General features: G+C 40.3%; 2 protein-coding genes across 4 annotated transcripts in view; both read left to right on the top strand.

Annotated features, from left to right (window-relative positions):
• Positions 1-9,124, top strand: part of XPO4 (exportin 4) — an 86,192-nt gene extending 77,068 nt beyond the window's left edge. For both annotated transcript variants that reach the window (XM_042792443.1, XM_042792442.1), the window contains one exon: positions 943-9,124. In XM_042792443.1, coding sequence (XP_042648377.1) covers positions 943-1,140 — 198 coding nt within the window. In that variant the 3' untranslated portion in view covers positions 1,141-9,124. The remainder of the gene's footprint in view (positions 1-942) is intronic.
• Positions 9,125-12,725: 3,601 nt separating this feature from the next.
• EEF1AKMT1 (EEF1A lysine methyltransferase 1) overlaps positions 12,726-23,732 on the top strand; it is a 13,182-nt gene continuing 2,175 nt past the window's right edge. Inside the window, exons 1-4 of one of the 2 annotated variants that reach the window (XM_042792994.1) lie at positions 12,726-12,817; positions 20,294-20,447; positions 21,359-21,441; positions 22,089-22,369. In XM_042792994.1, coding sequence (XP_042648928.1) covers positions 20,298-20,447; positions 21,359-21,441; positions 22,089-22,369 — 514 coding nt within the window. In that variant the 5' untranslated portion in view covers positions 12,726-12,817; positions 20,294-20,297. Of the gene's footprint in view, positions 12,818-13,119; positions 13,140-20,293; positions 20,448-21,358; positions 21,442-22,088; positions 22,370-23,732 lie in introns of those variants that run through there. The other variant, XM_042792995.1, reaches the window with a different exon arrangement.

Genomic DNA, 23,732 nt, shown 5'->3' with positions numbered 1-23,732 from the left:
TCCTTGCTGATGAGCGCTCTTAAACCCATCACTTCCTTATGTTCTCACTATTCTTGGTATCTGTCTCCTCACCTACAAGCCATTACCACCATCCCCCAGTGTGTCCTTCAAAGCCCTTCCTGCCAGGTTGGCAGGCCTTTGACAAAGATGTTCCTAAGCCACTCTTGTCATATGGATCCTCTCTCTTGTTAGCAGCCCTCACCCCTCAGAGGGACTCATGGTCACGTAAGACAAAAAAAGACCCTGTGACACCAGGCACAGGGGGCAACTTTGCGTTGTGTCTACCCCCACCCAAGCCCTTCCCCGGTAGAGCAGAGGAGACTGCCATTCTGGCTCCGGTGTCTTTCACCGTTGCTCCCAGAGCTCAGTAATCACTCTGGACTTGTTCCAGGTGCCCCTTGGCAGTGTCATTTTAGTGACGTTTAACATGTTTGTCTTCTGTTTCTGTCTGAGTAAGTAGGAAACTCTTAGAAAGGAATCTAAGCTCTCTGTCTCAGGGAGGAGAATCTAGAAAAGGCAGAACCTGTGGGAGGAGGTGGTTGGTACATCACACCAAATGCGAGACAGGTGTGAGGAAAAAGAAGTGCAGTTTGCAGGAATAAGCCTATGCTAAGTAAGAGCCAGAAGGCATTCTGCAGGGTGTGCATTAAAGTTTTCTTCTTACTCTGCACCGCAGAGCACTTACCTAGCTCTTACGGCTTCTTTAGCCATACTAAAACTCCCGATTGAAGGGCTTTATCTGGTTTAGAGGTAGGTGAAAGGCTGCAGGTCCATAGTTGCTTCTGGCACACACTCGTCAGTGAAACTGGCTAACAGGTGGAGAGGTTATCAGGTGATCATTTTCTGTCACAGCTTTGATTCTGTTTTTTGTCCTGATGAGAGAAATTGTATATATTGTATCTTTTTTTTAAAAAGGTAACAACGTTCTTGTTTATTTAACAGGCTGAATATTCAGAGCTAGTTGAAACATTGCTGTCCACTCAACAAGATCCAGTAATTTACCAGCGGTTAGCAGATGCCTTCAACAAGCTTACTGCAAGCAGCACTCCTCCTACACTGGACCGTAAGCAGAAGATGGCCTTCTTAAAGAGTTTAGAAGAATTTATGGCAAATGTTGGTGGACTTCTCTGTGTAAAATAAACAACAAAACTCTATGCCTAATTTAGACCCTTTCTGCAAAATGCACTGAGAAATGCTGAATGCTGACTAAATCCTGTACCTGTCTCTGGGTTCTCTGCAGCCATCTCAGATTCTAGAGGGCCTGGAAATTTGAACATAACACAGTGGAATAGGAGAGGTCAACTTTGAATCAGCTTCTGCTATTATGTGTTAGCTGCAATCTGTCATACTTGTGTGTGGGAGAGAATGAACAGAAAATTTGAATTTAAATTTTTTTCATATATGTGCAAACAGATATGGGCACAATGAAAAATAAATGCAGTGCCTTTCCCCCTGCACTGGTTTAAAATATGAGTGGCCAGATAAACGTACAGATTTCTACCCAAAATCACGTTAGAGTGTGATGCAGATACATATACAGCTCTAAACAGTTTAGCTGATTTTAAGCTTTATTTTTCCTCTCTTGAAGTTTGAGTTTGTGTTCCAATGAGGAAGAAAAACCAAATGGTATTTTAACTTGTGTTTAGTTCTGTTTTTCTACATCAACCTGACATTGCATGTTTAATGCGATGCAGGTTTTTACATTATGTTCTGCTGCCTAAAGTTCAGAAAAAAAAAAGGTGTATATTTTTGTTCCCCTAAAATGAACTTTAGGAACTGTAGCCATTTCATTGCCTTAATTTAAAAGGAAAAAAAAAAAAAAGCTCATATACTTTAGATAAGAAATTTAAGGCAAGATTTGACTCTTCAGAGTTGGTTTAGGATGTTGGCATTAAGCTGCTGTGTACCTGTTGCAGCCCTTCATGTTGACGTATCATTTTGGAATGAGTGTCTAATGCAAGGTTCATGTGTAGTTTTACTTTCAGTATCTGTTTTGATTTGTACCCGGGTTGCACGCAACTGCAATGTATTTCTACACTGAACTGTTTGCTTAAGCAATAACAACTCAAAAGGTGTGAATTACTGGCAAACTTTTAAAAGTTGGGGCATTAGCTAAAACAATTATGCTAAGACAGGGGTGTCAAACCCTTTTACTCAAGGGTCATATTTGTTTGATTCCAGTCGAGAAAGGTAATTGGGATGTGTAGTGCTGTGGGGGATTTTTGATTTTGCTGAATTTAGCTCCACTTCTGCAGAGCCCTCCCAGCTGCTCTGCTCTTGCTCAGTTTTCATTATCAGCACTTTATAGCTATTTCAACAGCAGAATATAGTGCTCTGGGTATAGTGGACCAACAAGGGAGAGCAGCACACAAATACAAAAGCAAGGCCTGCTTTGTCTTCAGTCATAAGCCAGAGAAAACTGAAGCAAATGCCACTGCTGCGTGTCTAGTAAAACTGATTTTTGTGGAACCTAGAAGGAGGCAGAACTGGGCCCTTGTTTAAGACCTCTGCTAGATTATGCTGTTGAATATTTCCCATGTGTTTTAAAAATTTATATAAATTGTACAGCATACACCTTTACATGGTTGTGTATAGCATCATGTTTGCCACTCTGTGCCATTCTTCAGCTATTCATCTCAAAATTAGTCACAATAGCCAGAATTTTTAAAAAACATAAATCTGTAATACTGTGCTATAAGTGATCTAAAGCTTTTTTATTTTTTAGTTAAATCCATACCTGTCTCAAGCATGGATCCACAAGGCCAAAAATGCCATCTCCTCATTATACTTTTCTCTTTTAATTTATGTGAAAACTGGACTAGGGCAGATTTACACATTAAAAAGTAACCATAAAACTCGTTAGATAGTGTACTTTCCCAGCTAGTATTTTATTTCTAAGGTAATTCACGTAGTATTTTAGAACGGGGTATTGCTCTCAATTTTTTGCTTGGAACTCTGATGCTTTTCTTTAAAAGTTTTCTTGACTGTGCATTTACACAGAAGATGATCCTGGCAGATCCTTCTGTTTTTAAACTGTTCTGGTGACAGATTTTTTTTTTTTTTTTAAATTTGGCTGGGTTTTGCTGTGCTTTTAAAACTGCTTCTGGAATTTCTCTGAGTTTGTACATTGGATAGGTCAGCTGTTCTGAAACCTCATTTTTTTTTTTCAGATGAAAGGCATTAAAGCCTGAGAACATAAGTGGCAGTAGGAGCTGCTGGTTTGTCATGATGTGCTCGTTGTCAAATATCTAGGCCAAAGTCTGCAAAGAGATCATAGCAAATACCTTCTAATTTTTTGGATCTGACTGAATAACTGATATACTCAGTTATAAAAGAAATTATGACCAGCTCTGTCACTATCATTTTCTTAATCCTATAGCTGGCTCACTATTTAAAAGTATTTATTAACTTTAAAATCCTCTTGCATATTGATGAATTGGAGCACAAATTGAGTTAGCATTCAGAACAGTCATGTGTATACCCATTACTTTTCTTATTAGGCCCATTGTATTGTAACAAGCAGACACACAGAGCATCTTTTAACTGTCAAGACTTGATAAAGTATGAACTCTTACTTTCAAAGTCTAGTTTTGAAGGTTACTTAAAACTTTCCTTTGCCCTTCTTTTAAAATTAATATTATATGTTAAAGGAAAACTGTCCTAGTAAGGTGGTGTTGGTAATTTTCCTGTTTGATGTTATGCTAAACAACATTCTTCCTTTCTTGTTTCTTAATTTTTCTTCTATTCTTGTATTTTCAACAGGGATCTTTCCATGCCATTTTGTTTCTTTTAGAGCAAATGCTAGGATGTCTCTGCTTAGTGACATCCATGAAATTGTTGTAAAAGTTTCTGGGAATAAGCTTTGTTAATTCATACTCCTGCTGGGTAGGTGTGGCTGCTTCTACCTAAACTATTTGGCTTCTATATCCTTTAAAAAAAAAAAAAAGAAAGAAAAAAAAATCCTTCGGTGATCTTCTACACATCCAGTTGCTGTAGACTGAGATGCAAAGGCTCATTCAACTCCATAGGAGAGACTCACAGATCATTTTTAGTGAACATTGAGAGTTGGCTCCACATAAGTATTCTGAAACTTTTATAGCATCACTGCATTGATTTTTCCATTCACTGTGTGAAGTGAATAATGGTTCTAAAAATGTACCTGTTTTTTGAAGGAAAAAAAAAAGGCGACTCAAACTGAATTATAAATGCTGCATGATCTAATTGTAACAAATATAGTTGTCTAGACTTTTTTTGCTAGAACAGTTTATTGTTCCAGTGTTTTCATTCTGAGACTAGAAATCAAGTAGCTTCTTCCTCATTTTGCCAGCTCCTTCCCCACTGTAATAGCTAGTTCTAATGCTGGCATAATGATTTTCTGTTGTTCAACCTATAATTTTTGATTCTGGCAAGCATAACCCTCTAGTTGGGTCATGAAATTCAAGACCCTGAAAGCACAGATACACATGGGCAAGGGAGAAGTGGACTACTACTACTTCCAATTCCATGTGCATTTATGCCTTAATTACCTTCACTGAACTACTGTTGGAATCTGCTACTTATTGCCCAGAGGTTTGTGTTTCATTGTTTAGTGATAAAGGGCTCACCATTTTCCTCAGGAACGAGAAATTGTTTTCTCAACATGTCCGAATGCTACTAGTTGAACGGGAGGGGGTTTGAATCGGAGTCATCTCTTTGACAGTGCATAGCACTCACTAAAGCCCCAGTATTTACCTGGGTAAATCCCTTTATATCTAAGCCATGTTGTTCTAGAAAATAAGCTTGCTCAAAGCAGTCAGTTGTCCATTTAAAATCTAAGTCTTTGAAAGGTAAAGCAAATTCCAGTTTATGATCTGTAAAACAATTCAGAAATACAAATTGCAGCATTTCTCTTGTAAAACACTTCAAGTAATTTTAGTTTTGGTTAAATAAAGAAGGGGTGTTTTTTATGGAAGTAGCTTGATGAATATAAGCGCAGGAGTAGGAGCCAGGCTCCTCTAATTTTGTATCAGTTTTTCCACTGGATCCTCTGTGGCCACTGGCAAGTTGCTAGAACTGTCGTTAAAACAGCGATAATACCTACCTACCTCACAGGGATGTTGTGAGGATTAGCTAGCTTATGCCTATAAAATGCATTGAGGATCTGAGATGCTATGTAAATACTAAATATTTTAATTTTTGTTTTGTGAGGTGTAAGATTTACTGTAATGAAAACAGAAGATTTTCATAATTATAAAGCCCAGTAGAGGCAGCAGTGGTGCAGTATTCTCCAAGACTGGTCTACTGCAGTACAGTAATGCTTGCTGTAAATTGTAGTTATTTCAATTACAGCCAGTTGAAATGGTGGCTGCTTCTTAGGTAAGATTCCCCACCTGTGTGCCTCGGTTCTGATCTACATAGTGAGAGGACAGTTCTTAGTTATTCAGGCTTTGGTGCCTCTACTTGTGACAAGTGCCACTTGTGATGGTAGGGAAGGATTGGTTTGGTTTTTTTACACTTTTCTGCAAGGAACAAACACCACTCACTTCTCCCATATCTGTTCCAGTCACTCAGTATAACCAAAGCCTAATGATAACAATCCAAATTTAAAGAGCCAGCCCTGCCCCCTCTGTAGTTTTTTTCCTAATATGAGTAGACTGTGCCCCCTTTGCAGTAAATGAGATTAATGCTTTCTAGCACTAATCATGAAGCAGATCATGAAGTGTGATTTGCTCTAGAACCTTAAGCTCTCAGCTTTCTTACAAAACCCTTTTTTCAATATGAGATTTCTTGGGGCCCTAACAACTGAGATGTAAGATTTCCCTGGCCTTCCCTTATCCTCAGTGAATTAAAGTAGACTCTGCTTTTTCATTTTGTCCCTTTCCCCATCCTGCTTTTTCTGTCCTCTTAAGCCATTCTTATAAAAGATTTGGAAGACCCTTCCAACATCAAGGGAAAGATATCACTCGTGATTTTTCCAGTCTATTACAGCTTGATACTTGAAATTTATAAAATCCATTCTAATAGCACTCCCCAGCACGTTTCAATCTCCCATTGAACCATTCTAGAGTTTATAATTAGGAAAAAAATATTATCCTCTCTTATTTGTTCCCTTTGTGCAAAATAAGGAACCTCCATGCAGTGAACATGCAGTTTTAAGGCAATAAATGCTAGTACTGCTGTTGGTCAAGTATGTAAATATTTTAAATGTATAATTCAGTACTACGTTGAGTTTATATATTAAAATCACAGAGATTGAAGTGCTAGTTGATTTCAAGTATTGTTTTACCTGTACAGTTGGAGATAAGTTGCATAGAAATATTTCACAAATTGTTGCAATAAGACTTGGGAAATGGCTGTGTAATCAAGCCTTATCACAACTGATTTTTCAATTTTGAAATGAACACTTTGTGTATTTTTAAGATCCATAAGCAGGAGGAGGATAAAATTGTTTTCCACTAAAGACTTTTATTATTTTGTTTTGGCCGTGTGTGATTTGTGTGTATTCTTGTTTAATATTTTTCTAAAATCTCACCTGTCTTGAATCCCTGAAATAGCATTTGTTATACCTCCTTACAGTAGAAACAAAAATAGGAATGTTATGAAACCTCAGGCTACACATTGTGCTCTTTGCCTACTGTGAATGCACAATAATTCAGAGTTAAGTTGATGTGGTAACTTTAATTTACATCACTTAAGGCATGAGTTTGTCCATCAACAGAAAAAAAAATTGTGATTTAGGTGTGTGACAGGAGAATCTCACACTGGACTACAATTACCAGATGTGACTGTGAATATTTAAGCAAATTAGTCTTTTCCCTCATACTCTAAAAAAAGTTTAATGGTGACTTTTCAGGTCACTGTTATTGGTGGTGTTTGGCTACCCAGAAGGAATGCTGATTTCTGGGTCTTGACATTTTTTTTCTGTAGATTTAATCTAAACAGTTTCTGATGATGTGTGGCACGGCAGTGTTTTCCAATCTCATAATCTGTTCCCATGTAAGTGACATCTAACAGTTTGTTACTTGGTGTATATTAGAAAAGTTCAGTTACAGGCAGCAGTTCCTAATGTGCTATAATACAATTACATTTGGATAAACTACAGCTATTTTCTATTGCTCCCCTTACTTTCATGCATTCACATCCTTTTTTTTAAAAAAAAAAAAAAGAAGGGGGGGGGGAGGGGGAAATGGCACAAAAAAAAGCTTTGCAAATCCTGAAAGTAAAACTACGTGATAACTATGGTGGTGACAGCTTGCTATACATCTTGGCTGTATGTATCGCTAGAATTTTACTGGTTTCAGAAGTAAAATTATTGCAGTTATATATTTATATTGGCCTGGTTTAGTTCAGTGAATGTTTTGATGAAGGACAGAAACATTTAAGGTAATTTTGAGGAAATCCCTGAAAACAGCTGGTGAGATTAACAGCAGCAGCGTATCCAAGAGCCTTTCATGTAGAAAATGGAACTATTCTGCTTTACCTTAAATATGAGGTCTGGAATAAACTTGAATGATTTGGGTACAAAGCCTTTATTCACACTTGTTTGTGTAAGTGTATGCAAAACCCATTAATTTTGTCTTTATGAAACTTGTATTTCCTTCAGTCCTGTGTGGTGGAGTTGGTGGTGGGTTTTTTCCTTCACTGACTTGCCATATATTATAAGCAGAAAGGTAGAACAGCTCAACTTTCCGAGTAGAATTGGTCTGGCAGGTCAAGAAAGGAGGAGGTTGTACATGAACTGGAAGAGGAGAAGAAAATAAAATGTTTGCAACCTTATGTGGAGAAAAAAAAAATAAAATCAAGGTAATCTGTAAGAATAAAAAGAGATCCATAATGTGTTATCCTGTAAACCCGTGTCATCTTGACATGGATTAGTAAAAGCCTGCCATTTCATCAACACATTTTTCGGGGGAAAAGAGAAAGTGCTATTTTGGAATTGTATGAAATGCGATACGATTGGTGTGTTTTTTGTTAATTAAATAATAAAATCTTTTTTTATTTTGGGAAACATTCCAGACAAATTATGTTTTCGGAGAGAGCACTGAAGTTACCCATTGTGACTGATAGATAACTTGTTACTGGTTCTTCTCCCGTCTATATTTGAATCTCATGGAACAACTGTTTTCACGTTAACATCTGTCAGATGTTGCCAGATTCGATTGTTGTGACACGCTGTTGCCTTTGCAAGTTAAGGGTAAGGCAGAGCTTTGGGTGTGATGTACTTTTTCCTCTCCTCTTTGTCTGGCCTACTGTTGATGGCTGTGAGGGTGTGGATGTTTGATTTGCTTTAACTTACTGCTTTGGATGATGCAGTTCGCATTTGTGGCATATTCAGACCACTTCCAATCCCTGTTTTGGTGTTTACTGAATGAAAGTTGTCACTAGATTCCAACACAAGTATTCATTTGAAAACCTCATTTATAACTACATTTAATAAGTTGTCAGGACACTTGCTTTAATTTTAGAACTGCACCGATACTTCTAATGGTCTCTTGTTCTTTCCAATGATTGTTGTAACTCAGAAAAAAACAAACAAAAAAACCAAACAAACAAAAAACCAACCAACCAAACAAACAAACAAAAAAAAAAACCACAACCAAAAACAAAGCCAAAACCCCACCACCACACTGTGGAGTCTTTAGGAAGATCCCTGATGTCCTCACACAAGATCAACACTACTTTGGGAGAAGCTTACATTCTTCTGCCACTTTAAGGAAAGACTGTTCTTCTGAAGTACTTTTTGCCTGCTTCTAGGCTGTTACGCACTTTCATGATTTCTTAACAAACTACTGTTAAAAATGTACTGTAACATGGATTTTGATAAGCGCACATGTATTTAAACAATTCACTCAGCCTCAGGAAAGCTGGAAAAATCAGATACCTGTTTTGTATCTTGGTTAAAAATGTTTGTTACCTACATCCCTTAAGATGGCCAGATAATGTCTAGATCCTGTGAGTGTAACTAATTAAGGTACCCGTATAGTCTGTAAAAGGAGGACAGTGTAATTTTACTCTAGGGACTGAGAAAATGGTGTCCTCTTATTTTTCTTAGAGGTATATATAGTCTGAATTGGAGTTTCAAAAGCAAAAAATAGTGATAAACCCCATTTACTGTTCAGGAAAAAAAAAATGTTTTCTTTCTTAACACTATCTTATTTCTATTTTCTTCCTTCTCATTAAAAAGTGTGTGTGAAATAAGTGCAGAGGTATGTGTAGGAAAACCTGTAAAATCTGCTGCTGTACATAATGTTTGCTACTTGACTGCATTTTCTGTTCCACTTTAATTTTACTGGTTTTGCTAAATATATTTTATATATTTTCCTTCCTGCTTCTTGTGATGGCAGAGTGATTACATCTTGGGGGGGAAATAGCAAAAACAACCATTAGAAGGCTCTGGCCAGAAAATTCCATCAAGTTTGTATGTTAGCATGTAATGCAGGGCATTTTTTTGTGAGAACAGCCTAAATCGGGGGCAATATGGCATAGTAAAATCAATGGGGATATTAAAATGTATGAAGGTGTAGATACTGTTAATTCTCTTTCAGGTGTGTGTTGTTTTTTTTTTTTTTAATTACTTCTAAAATCCATTTAAAATGTCAATACCACTAGGTGGTATTAAGTAACTAGTGGTCACTTAAGTAGAGCACTTTTCAGTCTGAAGACTGTAGCTTTCTTCGTGGTCCCTGAATTACTTCCATGGGATCCACAAAGCCTGGCAAAATGGAAAGAAGTCACTGTGATCATGTGTCACTGTGATGTTTCTAAGAAGATTTGCATCTCCAATAGAGAAACAGGTGATAGTCCACACGCTGTTTCAGGGTAAAAACTTACTACTGTACTTGAATTTAGAGAGTGACTGCAAGCTTTTAAGTGGCTGACTGATGGCCTGTCCTACTGTGTGGCCCAAGGTCTCAGGAAGCTGTGGTGTGCCTGGCCCACAGAGCTACCCCCCGGGGCTCTAGCGCACGTTTCATCCTGCATCTGTAGGAAAACAGCTCCGTATTGGGAGAAAAAGTGCATTAAGCCTCTTGCAAAGATGAAATATTGCAAGTTGTTCAGCAAATAGAGTTTTTCCACTGTTACTATCCGTCTTCAGAAGTAGGATTATGTTGACATTAACTAGAAGTAATCCTTGTATGGTTGTAAAGCATTATATGTTTGGCTGCCTTCCAAATGAACGTGCAGTTGGTTTGCCAGCCCTAAAAATGCTGAGATTTTTGGGGGGGGAACTATTAAGAAGTTTTTTAGACTTAACGGCAACAGCAGAGATTCTACAACTGTAATTTAATAGTTATTTTCTATCAGTCAAAACTGATTATACATTTTCATATGGCTATGGCTTGTGCTACAGCGAGAGGACTGAAACGTATAGACTTCCTTTAGTAAAGAAAAAATACAACAGAATATAAAAGAAAAACACCAGAACTCAAAAGCCTTATGAGTAACAAGTTGCTATTGCTTTCCAGGGTAGAACTGTGTTTTTAAAAATGGTTTCATGTTCTTGTTTCTGACCCAGTCTGACAGAGTACTAGAAAATGTATTGGTAAAGTAGCAGTTCTCTAGGTCATCAGGCTTATCTTAGAGACACCAGTGTCACTGCTGTGTGATAAGGGTCTGTCAGTGAAAGGATATGGGAGATTAGTTTAACTAGAAATACTTTTCTGCCAAAAAAAAAAATAGGAAACAATAAAACCTAATTATTGATAAGAAATTTCTTGCAGGGTGCACTTTACACGTGGTTCATTTGTCCTCACATCCCAAAGAAATTGCAGAGCAAGATATGGCCTGTTTTCCTTCCTACAGGGTCACTGGCGCTCCTCCTGAGCCTTCTAGAACTGTCTTGTAACACAGATTCAAGCAAGGTCTTGAGCTGTCTGCTGCCAAGTAGTATCTGATCTCATAACCTGAATAATGTCCCCCTGCCAAGGCCCCGCACAGCTGTGTGCCTTTACATGATCTCTATAACCCTCCTGGTGAGGAAAAATCTGGACTGAGAGTATGTGTCTGCCCAGTCTCCTTTATCCTTTGCTTATCAGCCCTGTGCAGAACATTTTTCACATAAAATGCTTTTTAAGCATGCATGAAATAAGAAAATTACTAAAGTGTCACTTTGTAGAAGCTAAACCATATTTCTTACTGCAATCAGCAATATTATGCAGATGTCAGGTAACTGTCACTTTGCAACAGTGCAGGGAAAAGGTTTCTTTTGATTAAATTACAACAGTGGTAGTAACATGGGTGGATATGGGTGCACTCCACATAGGACAATCTTCTATGTGAGGATGAAGAGCCTTTTTGGCAAGACCTTTCAAAGACAAAGGGGGTAATGCACTGAATGCCAGTTCCAAACTACTTGGAAGTCTTTTAAAATCAAATGGAAACGCTCACAGTTCTATACTGTCATGCAGGGCTTTGTTTCTAAATAGGAGAGAGGTAAAAAGTATGGGGATCTGAAGGAAAAATCAGCATATCCCCACATCCTGTGGTAGCAAGGAAGGTTGATTTTCTGCCACCTACATAAGCTGTGCTGCAGAAATATTTTATCAGAATTTAGTATTTCTGTCTTCTGAGAACTAGTTTGGCTTTGCTTGTAGTTGTCCAGTGCTGACTGCAGGACTTTCCATTCAGCCACAGCAACGTGTTACAGCAGATAAAGGTTCAGCAGGTCGTAGGTGAAATAGCAGTTTCTTGTTCAACTCATTGCAGATAGGAACATCTAGCTCTGGAGAATGGCAGGAGAGTCTACTGTTGGGTTAATTATAAATAATCTGATGGGCAGCTTTCTATGAGTTGGTTTATAGGAGAGTCACTGAACAACAGAAAGACTATATTATGAAAATATTTTTTGTGAATTACCAGACTTTATAAAGAAGGAATGAAAAAAAAAAAAAAAAAACAGTGATGAGCATGTTATTAAATTTTTGTTTTGGGGCAATGAGATGACAAGAGGTGCCAGACAAGCCTGTTGTGCCTGCACAACATGAGAAACAGGAGCATGAGAAGTTCTGTGCCTGAAGGGAAAGATGCAATCAATTAATTGAAACAACTAAGGTATTTTAAAACTTGCAGTCTTTTGAAACTAATCATCAGCTTGACTTCTATCTGTATGCAGGAAAGACAGCTTGTTCCAACCTGGTATTGCTTGATTCAAAGGGAAAGACTGGACAGCAGAGCTACATCAAGAAAAAGTTTGGGGAGCTAGGCTGGTATTGAAGTCAAAAGCTCATGGCCTTTGAATGCTTGGCATCTAACTCGAGAGCTCGTTTCTGTGATTTCCACGCCTAACATGACCGGCTACCTACGGCTGTCTAACTTGACGTATATGTTACCTAAGATTCCTGTACCTGTTCAGATGAGTACGCCGAACCACGCGTGTCCCCCGGGGCCGGACCCCACGGCAGGGCGGGGAAGGACAGACGCGTCAGCCCGGCGAGCACCGGCCATGGCGGGCTGTGAGGAACCTGCGCATGGCGACAGCGCTGAGGCGGTTCACGGCGGTGCCTCTCTGCGCAGGTCCTAGGCTTTTAGGAAGCTCATATTTAAGCGAAACGAAGGCCTCCCTCAGGCGGCGCATCCCACGGGGGGTGTCAGGGCCCCAGGCGGGCGCATGGAGCCGCCTCCTCCCGGGCTGCGCCCTCAGCGGCGACCGGCGGGAGCGTGAGGGGCGCAGCGCCTGGCCCCGCCCCGCCCGCGGCCGTTCCAGCCAATGGCGGAGCAATCGCCAGGATCGCCCCGCCCCGCCTGAAGTGACCAGCAGGGGGCGCGCGCCCCTTAGCCGGCGCCGCTGCTCTGGGGCGGGGCGGGAGAGGTCCGCGTGCGCGGAGGGATCTGGCGGCCGGTGAGTGGAGCGAGGTGGCGGTCTCGGGTCGGGGAGTGATGCGGCCCGGTTGGGGGGGGGGGGGGAGGGGGGAGGCCGTGTGTCCTTCCGCCCGCCTTTGTTTTCCTCCCCGTGAGGGCGGCGGGGTCGTGTCCTGCTGCGCCTCCGGCCGGGGCCTCCCGCCGCGGAGGGGCTGGGCCGGCGGGCCGCTGCCGGCGGGGCGGCCTTTAGTGCCCCGGGCCTGGGGGAGGCGGAAGGGGGTCACGGCCCTGGCGCCGCCGCCGGCTCGGAAGGGGCGGCTGAGGCGGGGGGCGGGAGGGAGCGTCGCGCCCGCCGCGCTGGGGTAGGCGGCGGCCGGGGAGAGGGCTGGCGGGCGGCGTGGGGTCGCGTCCCCCGCGGCGTGCTTCCCGCGGTAACCCCTCGCAGCCGGCGGGGCGCGGGGGTTACGCGCCCGCAGAAGTGGGCGCTCAAAGCGGTGAAATCCAGGAGGAAACGGGAAAAAACAGGGCCTTCCTCAGAACCTGTCAGTGGTTTGTCATACACGTGTAGGAGGGTAACGGCGGTTCCAAGTCCAGCCTCCTCTCCCTCTCTGTGCTTATTAAAGATTATGACAGTTGGGCTAGAATACATAATACTTCTTCGAGTAGCCACCTGGCCTCCAGACCTTACTTTTCTAACACGGTGCAGTTTCTACATACTTAGTAGTCCTCTGAGAGTTGCTCTTCTATAAACTTCACCGCTTTGAAGCACTATAAAATTTCATCACTGATGGATTCTGTAGCTCAGCACCACCTTGCATCAAGCTCCTGGGGTTTTTTTGAACCAGGCTCTTGCAGCCCATGCTTGTTGCCTTCTCGTTCTTGCCTTGGAAAACAGTAGTTGATCTCTGCCCATGGTGTTCACACCACTCACTACAGGCTCTGTCATACCTTTTCTCAGTTACTTCTTCCTCGTACTCATTCCCCTGCTTAAAGCTGTTTTGGTCTTTGGGTGTCTCACTACACTTCTTGAATCTTTTATAGTTTCAGTTTTTTCTTTGCTTTCTGTTGAGATGAAGGAACCAGAACTACTGTTTACTTTTGTTCTATATGTGCTGGTATCTTGGAGCTCTTGGCAGATTCTTTTAAATTTCTTTGTAAATTCTACTTAAACATGTTTTCATCAGACACCATTCCCACTCAGGCAGGAGACTGTGGGATTATCACATGTGATTCTCCAAAAACATTTCAGTGTTTGCTGGCAGCCAGAAAAAAATGTATCAAACATTAGAAGTTTTTAGGAAAAGAAATAGACTGTAACAGAAAACATCATAAAGCAATAGCTTAAGTGTGTAATCAGCCATATCTTAGGTATTGTGTAGAGTTCAAGTCTCCTCATCTCAAAAAAAGGGTACATTAGAAGCATTTTAAAAGGATGAGCAACTGCATGGAAAGACTTTTGTCATCCTGTCAATAGAGTGGGTTAAGGCACTTCAGACTAGAGAAGAGCCAACTTGCAGCATGAGGGAAGGAGGATGACTTACAGGTGTCTGTGAAATGACTTGTGGAGTGGTGTGGAGAGAGTGTATAAGGATTCAACCATTTTCTTCCAGTATACAAAGTATTTGCATCCCATGAAGCTACTAGCCATGTTCACAGCAAGAAGAGGTAGTTTTTAAAAAAGCTACTTACCAGATGATATTATAGATTTAAAAACTCTATGTGAATTCAAGTGTCTAAGAGAACCACATTCACAGAATAAATCACTGCAGAGACAAAAACAACTCCCTTATTGGAAAATAGTTAAAGTCTGGAAGAGTGTAGAGTAGGGAGGTGGCACATACACTTGCCTTATCCCACTCCGAGAGAGCTGCTTTTGGGCACCTTCATGATAGAAGAATGACCAGTATCAACCCTTCAAGATAGAAGAATGACCAGTATCAACCCTTGGTCTGAACTAGTGCAGCTTTCCTCGTGAACCATTTTCCATGGATGTTAACAAAAAATTCTCCAGACTTACTCTGAAATGGAGCTGTTCTCAGATCAGTGGCAGGTGAGCTGCTCGTGGTCCACAAATCTTGCCTTGTCTGTCTTTCCCTACTCCACAAAACCACTAGTACATAAGAAAACTGCTTCAGGCTTGTGTGCAGGTTTGTCAGTTCTGCTTTTCTGACATCCCCCAGCTTGGACATCCTGTTCAGAGACCGTTCTGTTTCACGGCACCTGGGCTCCAAAACTTTTAATTTTTGAGTTTTTCCCAGTTGACTGCAGGAGAACAAGCTGACTGCCCATGCTTGAGGATGACCTCTTGGATGTTTGATTTTTGATTTGTATTAGAAGACTCTACAAAACAGATGTAGGTATGGCCTAGCATTTCTCAGTTCCCTCTGTCTAGACCATGCTAGCTAGTAGGAGGACTTTTTTGTCTAAATTGCTTTGTACTGATGTATTTCATACACTTTGTCCTGTTAGTCATTCCTGTGAAAGTGCATTTGGCCATACTCCCAGTATCTTGTCAAATCATTGACAATCAACTCTTCTTTAGGATTTAAAGACCTGAAAAATTGTTTCCAGTAGGTGAAAAGGTTTCTCTGTCTGGGCTTTTACTATGGTGGGGACAGACTCCCACAGCACCTATGCATGGGTTAGTTTGGACACCCTTCCAATTGTTGTGTGGGAACGTGGGACTTGGATCCCTGTGCATATGAAGAAGCTGAAGCTTGAGCACAGTGTAGTATCTCCCTGGTTTTGAGGTGGTAGGGCACATCCAGCCTTTTAGTAACTTTCCAGTGACTCTGATCGGGCCTTGTTCACCTCCAGACAGGTGGTTGCAGCCCCTTCCAGGTGGTTTTCATTATGGTTGCACACCATTGGCCAGCTTTTCTTGATCCATGTTGCAGACACAATAGATGATGAGCTGTTTGTCTCAAGTACTGGCTTGGGTGGCTTGGGAAAAATACAGACAACCATATTCAACTCAATTTCATGCTATCTGTCTTTAGATCCAAGTTACTCTACAATAAAATGTTCTCTGAAGTTCCACATATGCTTTTTATATTCTTGGTAAAAGGGGCTAACACCATCCTCATCCTCCCCCTTCCCAGTGATGAACAGGGTGGCTTTCCAGTTGTATTCCTATTCCTTGGCCTTTCAGTAGTCTCTCTCCTTCAGCTAAGGGACATTTTATTACAATGAGGTGACATCTTTAGGGTAGCATAAAAGAATGAACATTGGAAACCCACAGAGCAGAAATGTGTCCTTCTGCTTGTACACTTACCAAATGGTATTTCCAAGTTGCCTGGGCATTTGGAGAGGCCTTACTTAAGACATGAGTTAGGTTGACACTTCCTCTTTGGCAGAGAAATGTTAGCCAGTCACCTTTGGTGCATTTTGGTAAAAGCTCTGAAGAAGCAGTTACATACTTCACAATGAGAGTATTTTTTGAGGTGGCTTTTCAAATATGGATCTCACGTCCTGCCTGCCTTTCCCCACAGAAGAGGAGCTTCCTCTCGAGTAATGCTGTGGATCTAGAAGGATCTGACCTCTGGAGCAAGCTGTGTTTTCTGTCTTCATGGAGTGAGCAATGGTGCAAGGGCACACGGGGCACTTGCCTCAGCTGACCTGGTGACTGCAGGTTTCCAAACTTCTCTAGATAGAGGCACACAGTTACATTTGGGTATAGAAGCCACACTCTTATCTCAAAGAGTATTGGTTTCCAGATGATCATCATTTCATAACTACAGGTGGACCAAATGCACAGGGGACCAAAGACTGAAGAAATTTTTGAGTCAATTTTTCCATAGTGTTCCTTCTAACTTGGGGTGGGGTTTTTCTCCACTTTAGAATTTGGATATATAAAGTTAGAGTGTTCATACATGACAGCCGGAAACTGTTGTTAAATAGGTACAGTATTCTTGTGTAGACAAGGCCTTGGAGTCTCCTGTGCTACTGTTTTCACTTGTTATTACCTCTTTATTTTTTGTTTTCTTTGAAGAGCTTTCACTCTGTAGTGATGATATTTACCTGAACAGTTCATCAGCTAATAAATGAGAGATTAAGCTCTGCAGAGGGGAAGACACTAAGGAGTCTGCAGGCACCTCCACCCCTTTCATCCCACCTGCTGCAGGGTGTGAGCTGTAGGCCATGTGGTGTAGTTGTAGTCACCTCACTTTTCCTGTTTTATGGGCAGATCTGGCCCTTAAGAGGCCAGTAGCATTCACCCCCTCCTGTTCATGTTCGACTGTATCTGTGGGAGCTTACCCCCTTCTTTTCCTGCTTTCCTTTAGACAAACTTTGACTCCACCGTGAGCCTTACTTTTCCAAACTCTGTATGCAGTGTTCTTGAGCTGTTCTTGGAGATCTGATTTCTTCATTGTTTTGCTTTATAATTAGGTGCAAATGCAACACTTAAGCTATGAATTAATAGTAAAGAAAATTTGCCACGTTGCTAGTTTTAAACTCTGTATTCCTGCTAACGCGAGGGTTTAAGGTAGGTAATGTGGCTGTGTCAGCACTGTATGTGTTAGGAATGCTCTGAATCCCAGGGCATTCATTCCTAAAATGCAGCCCTGTGGCCCATGTGGTTCTGGTAAAGCGGCTGGGTGAGGACAGAGAGCGAGCTGCTCGTGGAGGGGCCCAGGGCCGAGGCCAGTGTGGCTGGGCCAGCTGGAGCCTCGGGGCTCGGGGGCCTTGGGACTTTCATAGAAAGGTTCCCCAAGCGCCAGAGGCACTGTGGGCTTCTCTGCTTTCTTCCATCCTCTCCTGAAACTTCCAGGGTTGTTTCTGGCCTTGAGAGCAGTGAACTGTCTGGGAGGGGCACAGAGGGGCTTTCAAGCAGTAGAACTTTCTTCCTTGAAGCCAAAGGAATTTACAAGTCTTGTTCACATAAACTCCCTTACTTTAATAGTTTTCTGATGTTGTTCTTGACCATGAAAATGTCTTCATGCTAATGACCTAAGTCAGTATATGTAGACAATATATGTATGTTCAGAAAAATAGCTTGAATTTTGAAGGTGTTCTTAATAGATGTACATAATATTTCTACCATATGTTCTGAGTTACTTCTCCTCGTGGCCTCACAGTTAATTACTACTTGGCTCCTAAGGCTTTCATTTACAAACTGAAAGGAAGACTATTAAAAAAATCAACGAAAAAAATATTTATTAAAAAAAAGTCTATGGCTATCTTCCTTTTTATCTACTGAAATGATGGGTAATGCTTCATCAGCAATTTTATCTGTGAGGATTTCATTTCACTGGCATGGATTTAGTTCATGCAAATGTCTGTATGGACTCACTGAACATAAAATTTCAACTTTTGACTTAAGAACTGCAAGTTTGCATCTGTTTCAGTTTCTTAGTGTCAAAGTATAGATATGTCCTTGCCTAGGGGATAATAGCAAACCGGATTACTACATGTATAATGCCCTTAATAAAAAAGAAAGCTGTGAGATGAGGAGTGATTTTAAACTTCTAACATATGTCGTAACAAAAAAATTTCTTGTACAAGGCCTAAAATGAGTTGTAGCATTGTGTATTGTTAGACCGTTGTTGCTAGAAAGTATATTACGTGTGTGAACTTGCAGTAATTTTTGTAGTAAATAGTTTAAATAATACATAATTTAATAATATAAATCATTTTAAAGCATTTATGTTTTATTCAGCAAAAAACTAGGGACAAAATTAGCAATTTTGGTTTTACAAGGTAGCTTGACTTCAAAATTCTCCTGTTGCATGAGGCTAATGGCATAGCTAATGGTCTTTAGGCTCTGAACAATTCCCTATTTGACTGACCCAGCCTGAGAAGCCAGCAAGTCAATAAACGATACTCTGGAAAAGCCGAGTGCTTTACTCTTTTCACACATAGGTACATGCCGTGTCAGTGAACTGGCAGAGTAATTATTGCAGTGAATACCGATGAGTTACCTCACAGTGGCAGGTTAATGGTACCATTTTTCCAGCAAGAAAGCTGTGTGTCAGGAAATGTCTTGAAAGCTCTGCTAGGGCAAGCAGCATGCAGGGAAGGGTGGGTGAGGAAGAGGCAGTGAATTCTGGAGTCCTCTTTGTAATGCAGGGGATGGGGAAAAGGAAAACCATGAGCAGCTATACTTGAAATTAACTTTTGAAGTTGCACACAGTTCAGATGGCATGCGGTTCTCTCAGTGACTTCTGCACAAAGGCAGGCATACACCCGTTTTCAAATTCTTTTAAAGTCATTGCTTGTGTAGTAGTTCTTGGATCAGACACAGATAAAATGAGTTTCTTGAGAAAATAATATTTTCCAGTTTTCATAGAATCACACAATAGTTTGGGTTGGAAGGGACCTTAAAGATCATCTGGTTCCACCCCCCCTGCCCCGGGCAGGGCCCCCTTCCCCCAGCCCAGGTTGCTCAAAGCCCCGTCCAACCTGGCCTTGAACCCTTCCAGGGAGGGGGCAGCCACAGCTGCTCTGGGCAACCTGGGCCAGTGTCCCACCACCCTCACAGGAAAGAATTTCTTACATCTAATCTAAATCTACCCTTTTTCAGTTTAAAACCGTTACCCCTCATCCTATCACTACGCATCTGATACTGAGTCCCTCCCTGTCTTTTCTGCAGGCCGCCTTTAGGTACTGGGGGGCTGCTGTAAGGTTTTTTTCAGGACTTTTCACATGCTGGATTCCCGTTTTCATCATCTTGGTTCCACGAGGTGGCACTGTCTCTTCTGGGAAGGTCACAAACGCTTCAGCTTTCCCTCTGGGCAATGCTGCTGAGCTGCCTGGGGTGAGCATGGTTCAGTGATACTGTGCAGCGTAACCCGGTCAAGAGTTTTCTAACAGTGTCTTTTACTTTTCCATTAGTATACACCATGTCTTTTTGATACGAGTTATGTACATGTTCTTTTGCACAAAATACAGAATTTTTCATCTGAGTAGTGTTAGCTTGGGAAAACATCTTCTTGAGCTTCTTGCCTGCTTTTGTTTGTAGGTTTCTGGCATTCAGAGGAATTGTTTTATGGTGTGAAAGTTAAAGACAGATGATGATGATCCCAGAATGCTAGTTTACTTCATTTTGAGTCAGAATTGTGTGACTTTTGAACATGGGAAGGAATGACCAGTATCTATCATTATTTCTAGGAGGAAGGGAATGATTTCTATAGGATTTGCCAAATCCACTAAAGGTTTTTTTTTTTTCTGCAAGTTGATACAAAAAAGGTGTATGGATTCAGGAAATCAGGGACTGTAATGACAACTTCCCTGTAATAATACAAGCCAGATCTGTGTTCTATAGCAAAGGAACAGTTTTGCTGCTGTTCCTGAATTCTCTCTGGAGACATTATTTCCAATCTGCCTCTCACTGGTTTAAGAGCTCCTCAGTAGAGGATGTTTTCTTACTTTAGGATGTTTGCCTAGTTAGCTGTTAGACTAAGCCTGCCTTGTCAGTGGAGGTTGTTTTACCTCAGGAGACTATATCATTATTAAAAGCATTCACCATTGAAAAGGGTTAATTTAATTATTTTTTTTCTCTCTGGTTGACATCTAGAAAAATGGATGATGATGATGATGACGTTCCCCAGCTTTCATCCCATACATTGGCTGCCCTCCAGGAGTTTTATTTGGAACAGAAGCAGAGAGAGGGCATGAAGACCTCCCAAGGGTTTAATCAATATTCCATTGGCTCAATAGAGGAAGACTGGGTAAGAAACTATAAAGTTCAGTAAATGAAGCACAGTTAGAGGAGTAGCCTTCATCAGGTTTCTTTTGTGGATGGATAATGAAATTAAATGAAAAGGGGGAATGCTCAAGATGTTTCTAGAATAGCAAAATCAAACTATGCACAGACATTAACACTGTAGGGATATTTGCTTTAATATTAAATCTGGGTATGGTTGTCTGTTCTACATGTGCATGGGGGTTACAAACTGAAATTATGTGGGGAAGGAATAAAGCTGCCAACAGAAGCACCCATCCCTTCTGGAAATTTTAACTCCAGCCTGGCATGTGAAGGTAGTGAAGATTCTACCCTGAGTTTGAGACAAACACAGTGCGACAAGATCAAGTGATCTTTCCTTTCATACCATTTTTCTGTGTTTTATTTCTTTGGTTTTGTGGATGGCTGCTTTGCTGCTTTTTTCTTTGGACAGACTGATCTTTGATTTGTGCCTGTTTTTTTTTTTTTTTTTTTTTTTTTTCTGCTCTTCCTTTTCCTGATCTCTTCTGATTTAGTACTTTTACCGTTTATTTTCCTTCTATACTGTCACTTTTCAAGTTCATTTTTCCTCTTCCGCTAAAGTAACTCAATTTAAGAGTGCATAAATATTGTGCATCTGCATGATGGGTGTGAACTAACCTCATCAGTGGTTTTGCATTACTTGGTTTTCCTGATACTGCAGCAAATGCCTTGGAAACACAGTGTAAGATACTTGCTGCGTGTTGCTGGATTACAGAAGTAAAAAGACTGTCAGGAAAATAGTTACCTTTCCAGCTGTACAGTTTCTAAACTGAGAAGTTACTAGTGATTTGGGTGTTCTTCAAATATGACTCATCACACCTAACTGTACAGTCAGATGATTTGATGTTGTTTCTAACTGTGAGTTATCTTTCTCAGCAACTGAGCCAGTTTTGGTACAGCGATGAGACTGCTTCGTGCCTGGCTAATGAAGTGGTTGTGGCAGCTGGGAAAGGTGGCAGGTAGGTTTTAATAATCACGTTGTAGATTTAACATGTCTTTTCTGTAAATATTTGGTTTCTACTATGTAGACAGAGCATGCAGTTTAATTAATTACTCATTGTACTTCATCTTTCTTCAAATGAGATATTGAAGAAATGCTTTGCTGTTATTTAATTAATAGCTCATACTGATCTTAGCATTTAGGATTTCACTGAATGTTGTAGGCTCTGCCTTGTAAAAGTTTACTATGAATCTTTGTATTTTTTGACAAACACAAAGAAGTCCGGAACATATTAATGACTTGTAATTCTTTTCCCTGTTTTCTTACAACATTTCTGTAGAACAGATGGAAAAACTTAGTTTTCTTCCCATTTCTGTAAGGGGTCATTTTTAAGTTTTCGAGTATATTTCATTGCTGTTCTTAAACAAGATTTTCTCTGTAATTAAGCTTAAGGTCTTTGTGCAGCATGGAGGTTGAGCAGGTAATGGCTATAGTATTTAAAACTCTGCTATTAAATTATTTATTAGAATGGAGGAAGAATAACTTACATTTTTGGGACTAATGTTTAAAATGTGTTCCCGAAGCAGCCCTGAGGACTGCTGTAGGATTTTTTTGGTTGATGTTTACCTTTTAAATTCATTTTCTAAGTTACTGTTTCTTTTTCAGGATAGCGTGTGTTAGTGCACCAAGTGTGTACCAGAAACTGAAAGAACAGGATGGTAAAGATTTTTCAGTGTGTATACTGGAGTACGACAGAAGGTTTTCTGTATATGGAGAAGAATTTATCTTCTATGATTACAACCACCCTTTGAACTTACCCGAAAATCTCCTGCCACACAGTTTTGACATTGTAATAGCAGATCCACCCTATTTGTCTGAAGAATGTCTTCAAAAAACTGCAGAGACCATCAAATACTTAACAAAAGGAAAGATTCTGCTTTGTACAGGTATAATTAATAAAAGTATTAGGTCACCATTAAGCATCTTTTTTTTCTCAAAAGACAAACTTACTCAAGTGAGAAAAACACTAACTCAATAACACTAATTTATCGTTAATTCAAGGAGGAATGTGTATCCTACGCTTTTTATTGGCATGTATTAGTTCAATGTTTATTTTAAACTGAGGGCGTCTGGTTTTTAATAGTTGAAGCCAGTACATTTTTCATATGGCATTATGAGTTTTACTAAATTTTTGAAGAATTATAAGATCATCCTGCAAAGTTCCAGAAATATTTTTTTCTTGTAAAAGGGCCACTTTGTATAATTGCAATGATTGAAATCTGAGTATGACAAACTTTGGTGCAACTTACTGTTAATGTCTTATTCAGTAACCTTATGAATTTGATTTTTTAAATGTGTGTCAGTGGCTGCATGATTTCAGGTACCTCATATGCTTAGCATCAAAGGTGAGATAAGTAGAAAGAATGACAAATAGGTTGTAATGGCCTTTGCTGAGTAAAGTGGGATGATTTTAGCTAAGTCTTGAAAAACAAAGTCAACTTTTTTTTTTTTTTTTTTATATTACTAGTCCTTACTGGTAAATATAGAAATCGTAATGTGAGTGAATGTATGGGAGGATTCTGCCACTGTGATTCAAGTAAGGAGATCTTAGGCACTGAAATACAATGGGAGGAATTAAAAAACAGTGATAAGAGCAGTGAAACCGCATAACTTACCAACTGTACTTGCAGGTCCTTCTTTATGAAGATGCACTTGCTGGTTTAAGAAGCAATGAGTATCTGCCTTAGTCATGGCTTTTCTTAAACTGTAATCTTATTAAAAGACATCTGAAGCCATCCAAGAAACTTTTGCAAAAAACCCCCTTTACATACAATTTGAGGGAAGTCAACCAAGCAGGCAAAATAAAGAAAAAAAAAATATATGGCCACAGAAATCCTGCTTCTTTGTTTAATTGCACACGGCAGTCATGCACAAGAGTGGTTCTCAGAATTTCTTCCCTAAAATGGATAGGTGGTCCTTCAGTTTACAAAGTCTGAGAATACTGCTCAAGGAAATGATTTCTCAGTGTGTAGCTGTAAATATTGTTCTGTGGTTTATTTAAGTGGAAGAGTATATGTAATCTGTTTGCATTTCCCATGGCTGCCTACCATGTAATTTCTTTGGCATGTAGCAAGAAGATTGAGTTCAAGTTTCTGTTTTCTATAAAAGGGGCACCGATCTTACCCTCTACCTATTTTTCTGAAACTTCTTGGACATTCATTTCCTTGGGGCATCTTCCATTCTTTCATACTTACTTTAAATTTCCTGATTGATTCAGTTGTTAGAGAGGGCTGACAGTGTAGCTGCTTG

The sequence above is a fragment of the Tyto alba genome, unplaced genomic scaffold (genome assembly GCF_018691265.1).
Source record: "Tyto alba isolate M040663 unplaced genomic scaffold, T.alba_DEE_v4.0 Super-Scaffold_2, whole genome shotgun sequence".
Classification (NCBI taxonomy): Eukaryota; Metazoa; Chordata; class Aves; order Strigiformes; family Tytonidae; genus Tyto; species Tyto alba.
The sequence above is the reverse complement of the archived record's forward strand: the minus strand, read 5'-3'. Positions and strand labels throughout refer to the sequence as shown.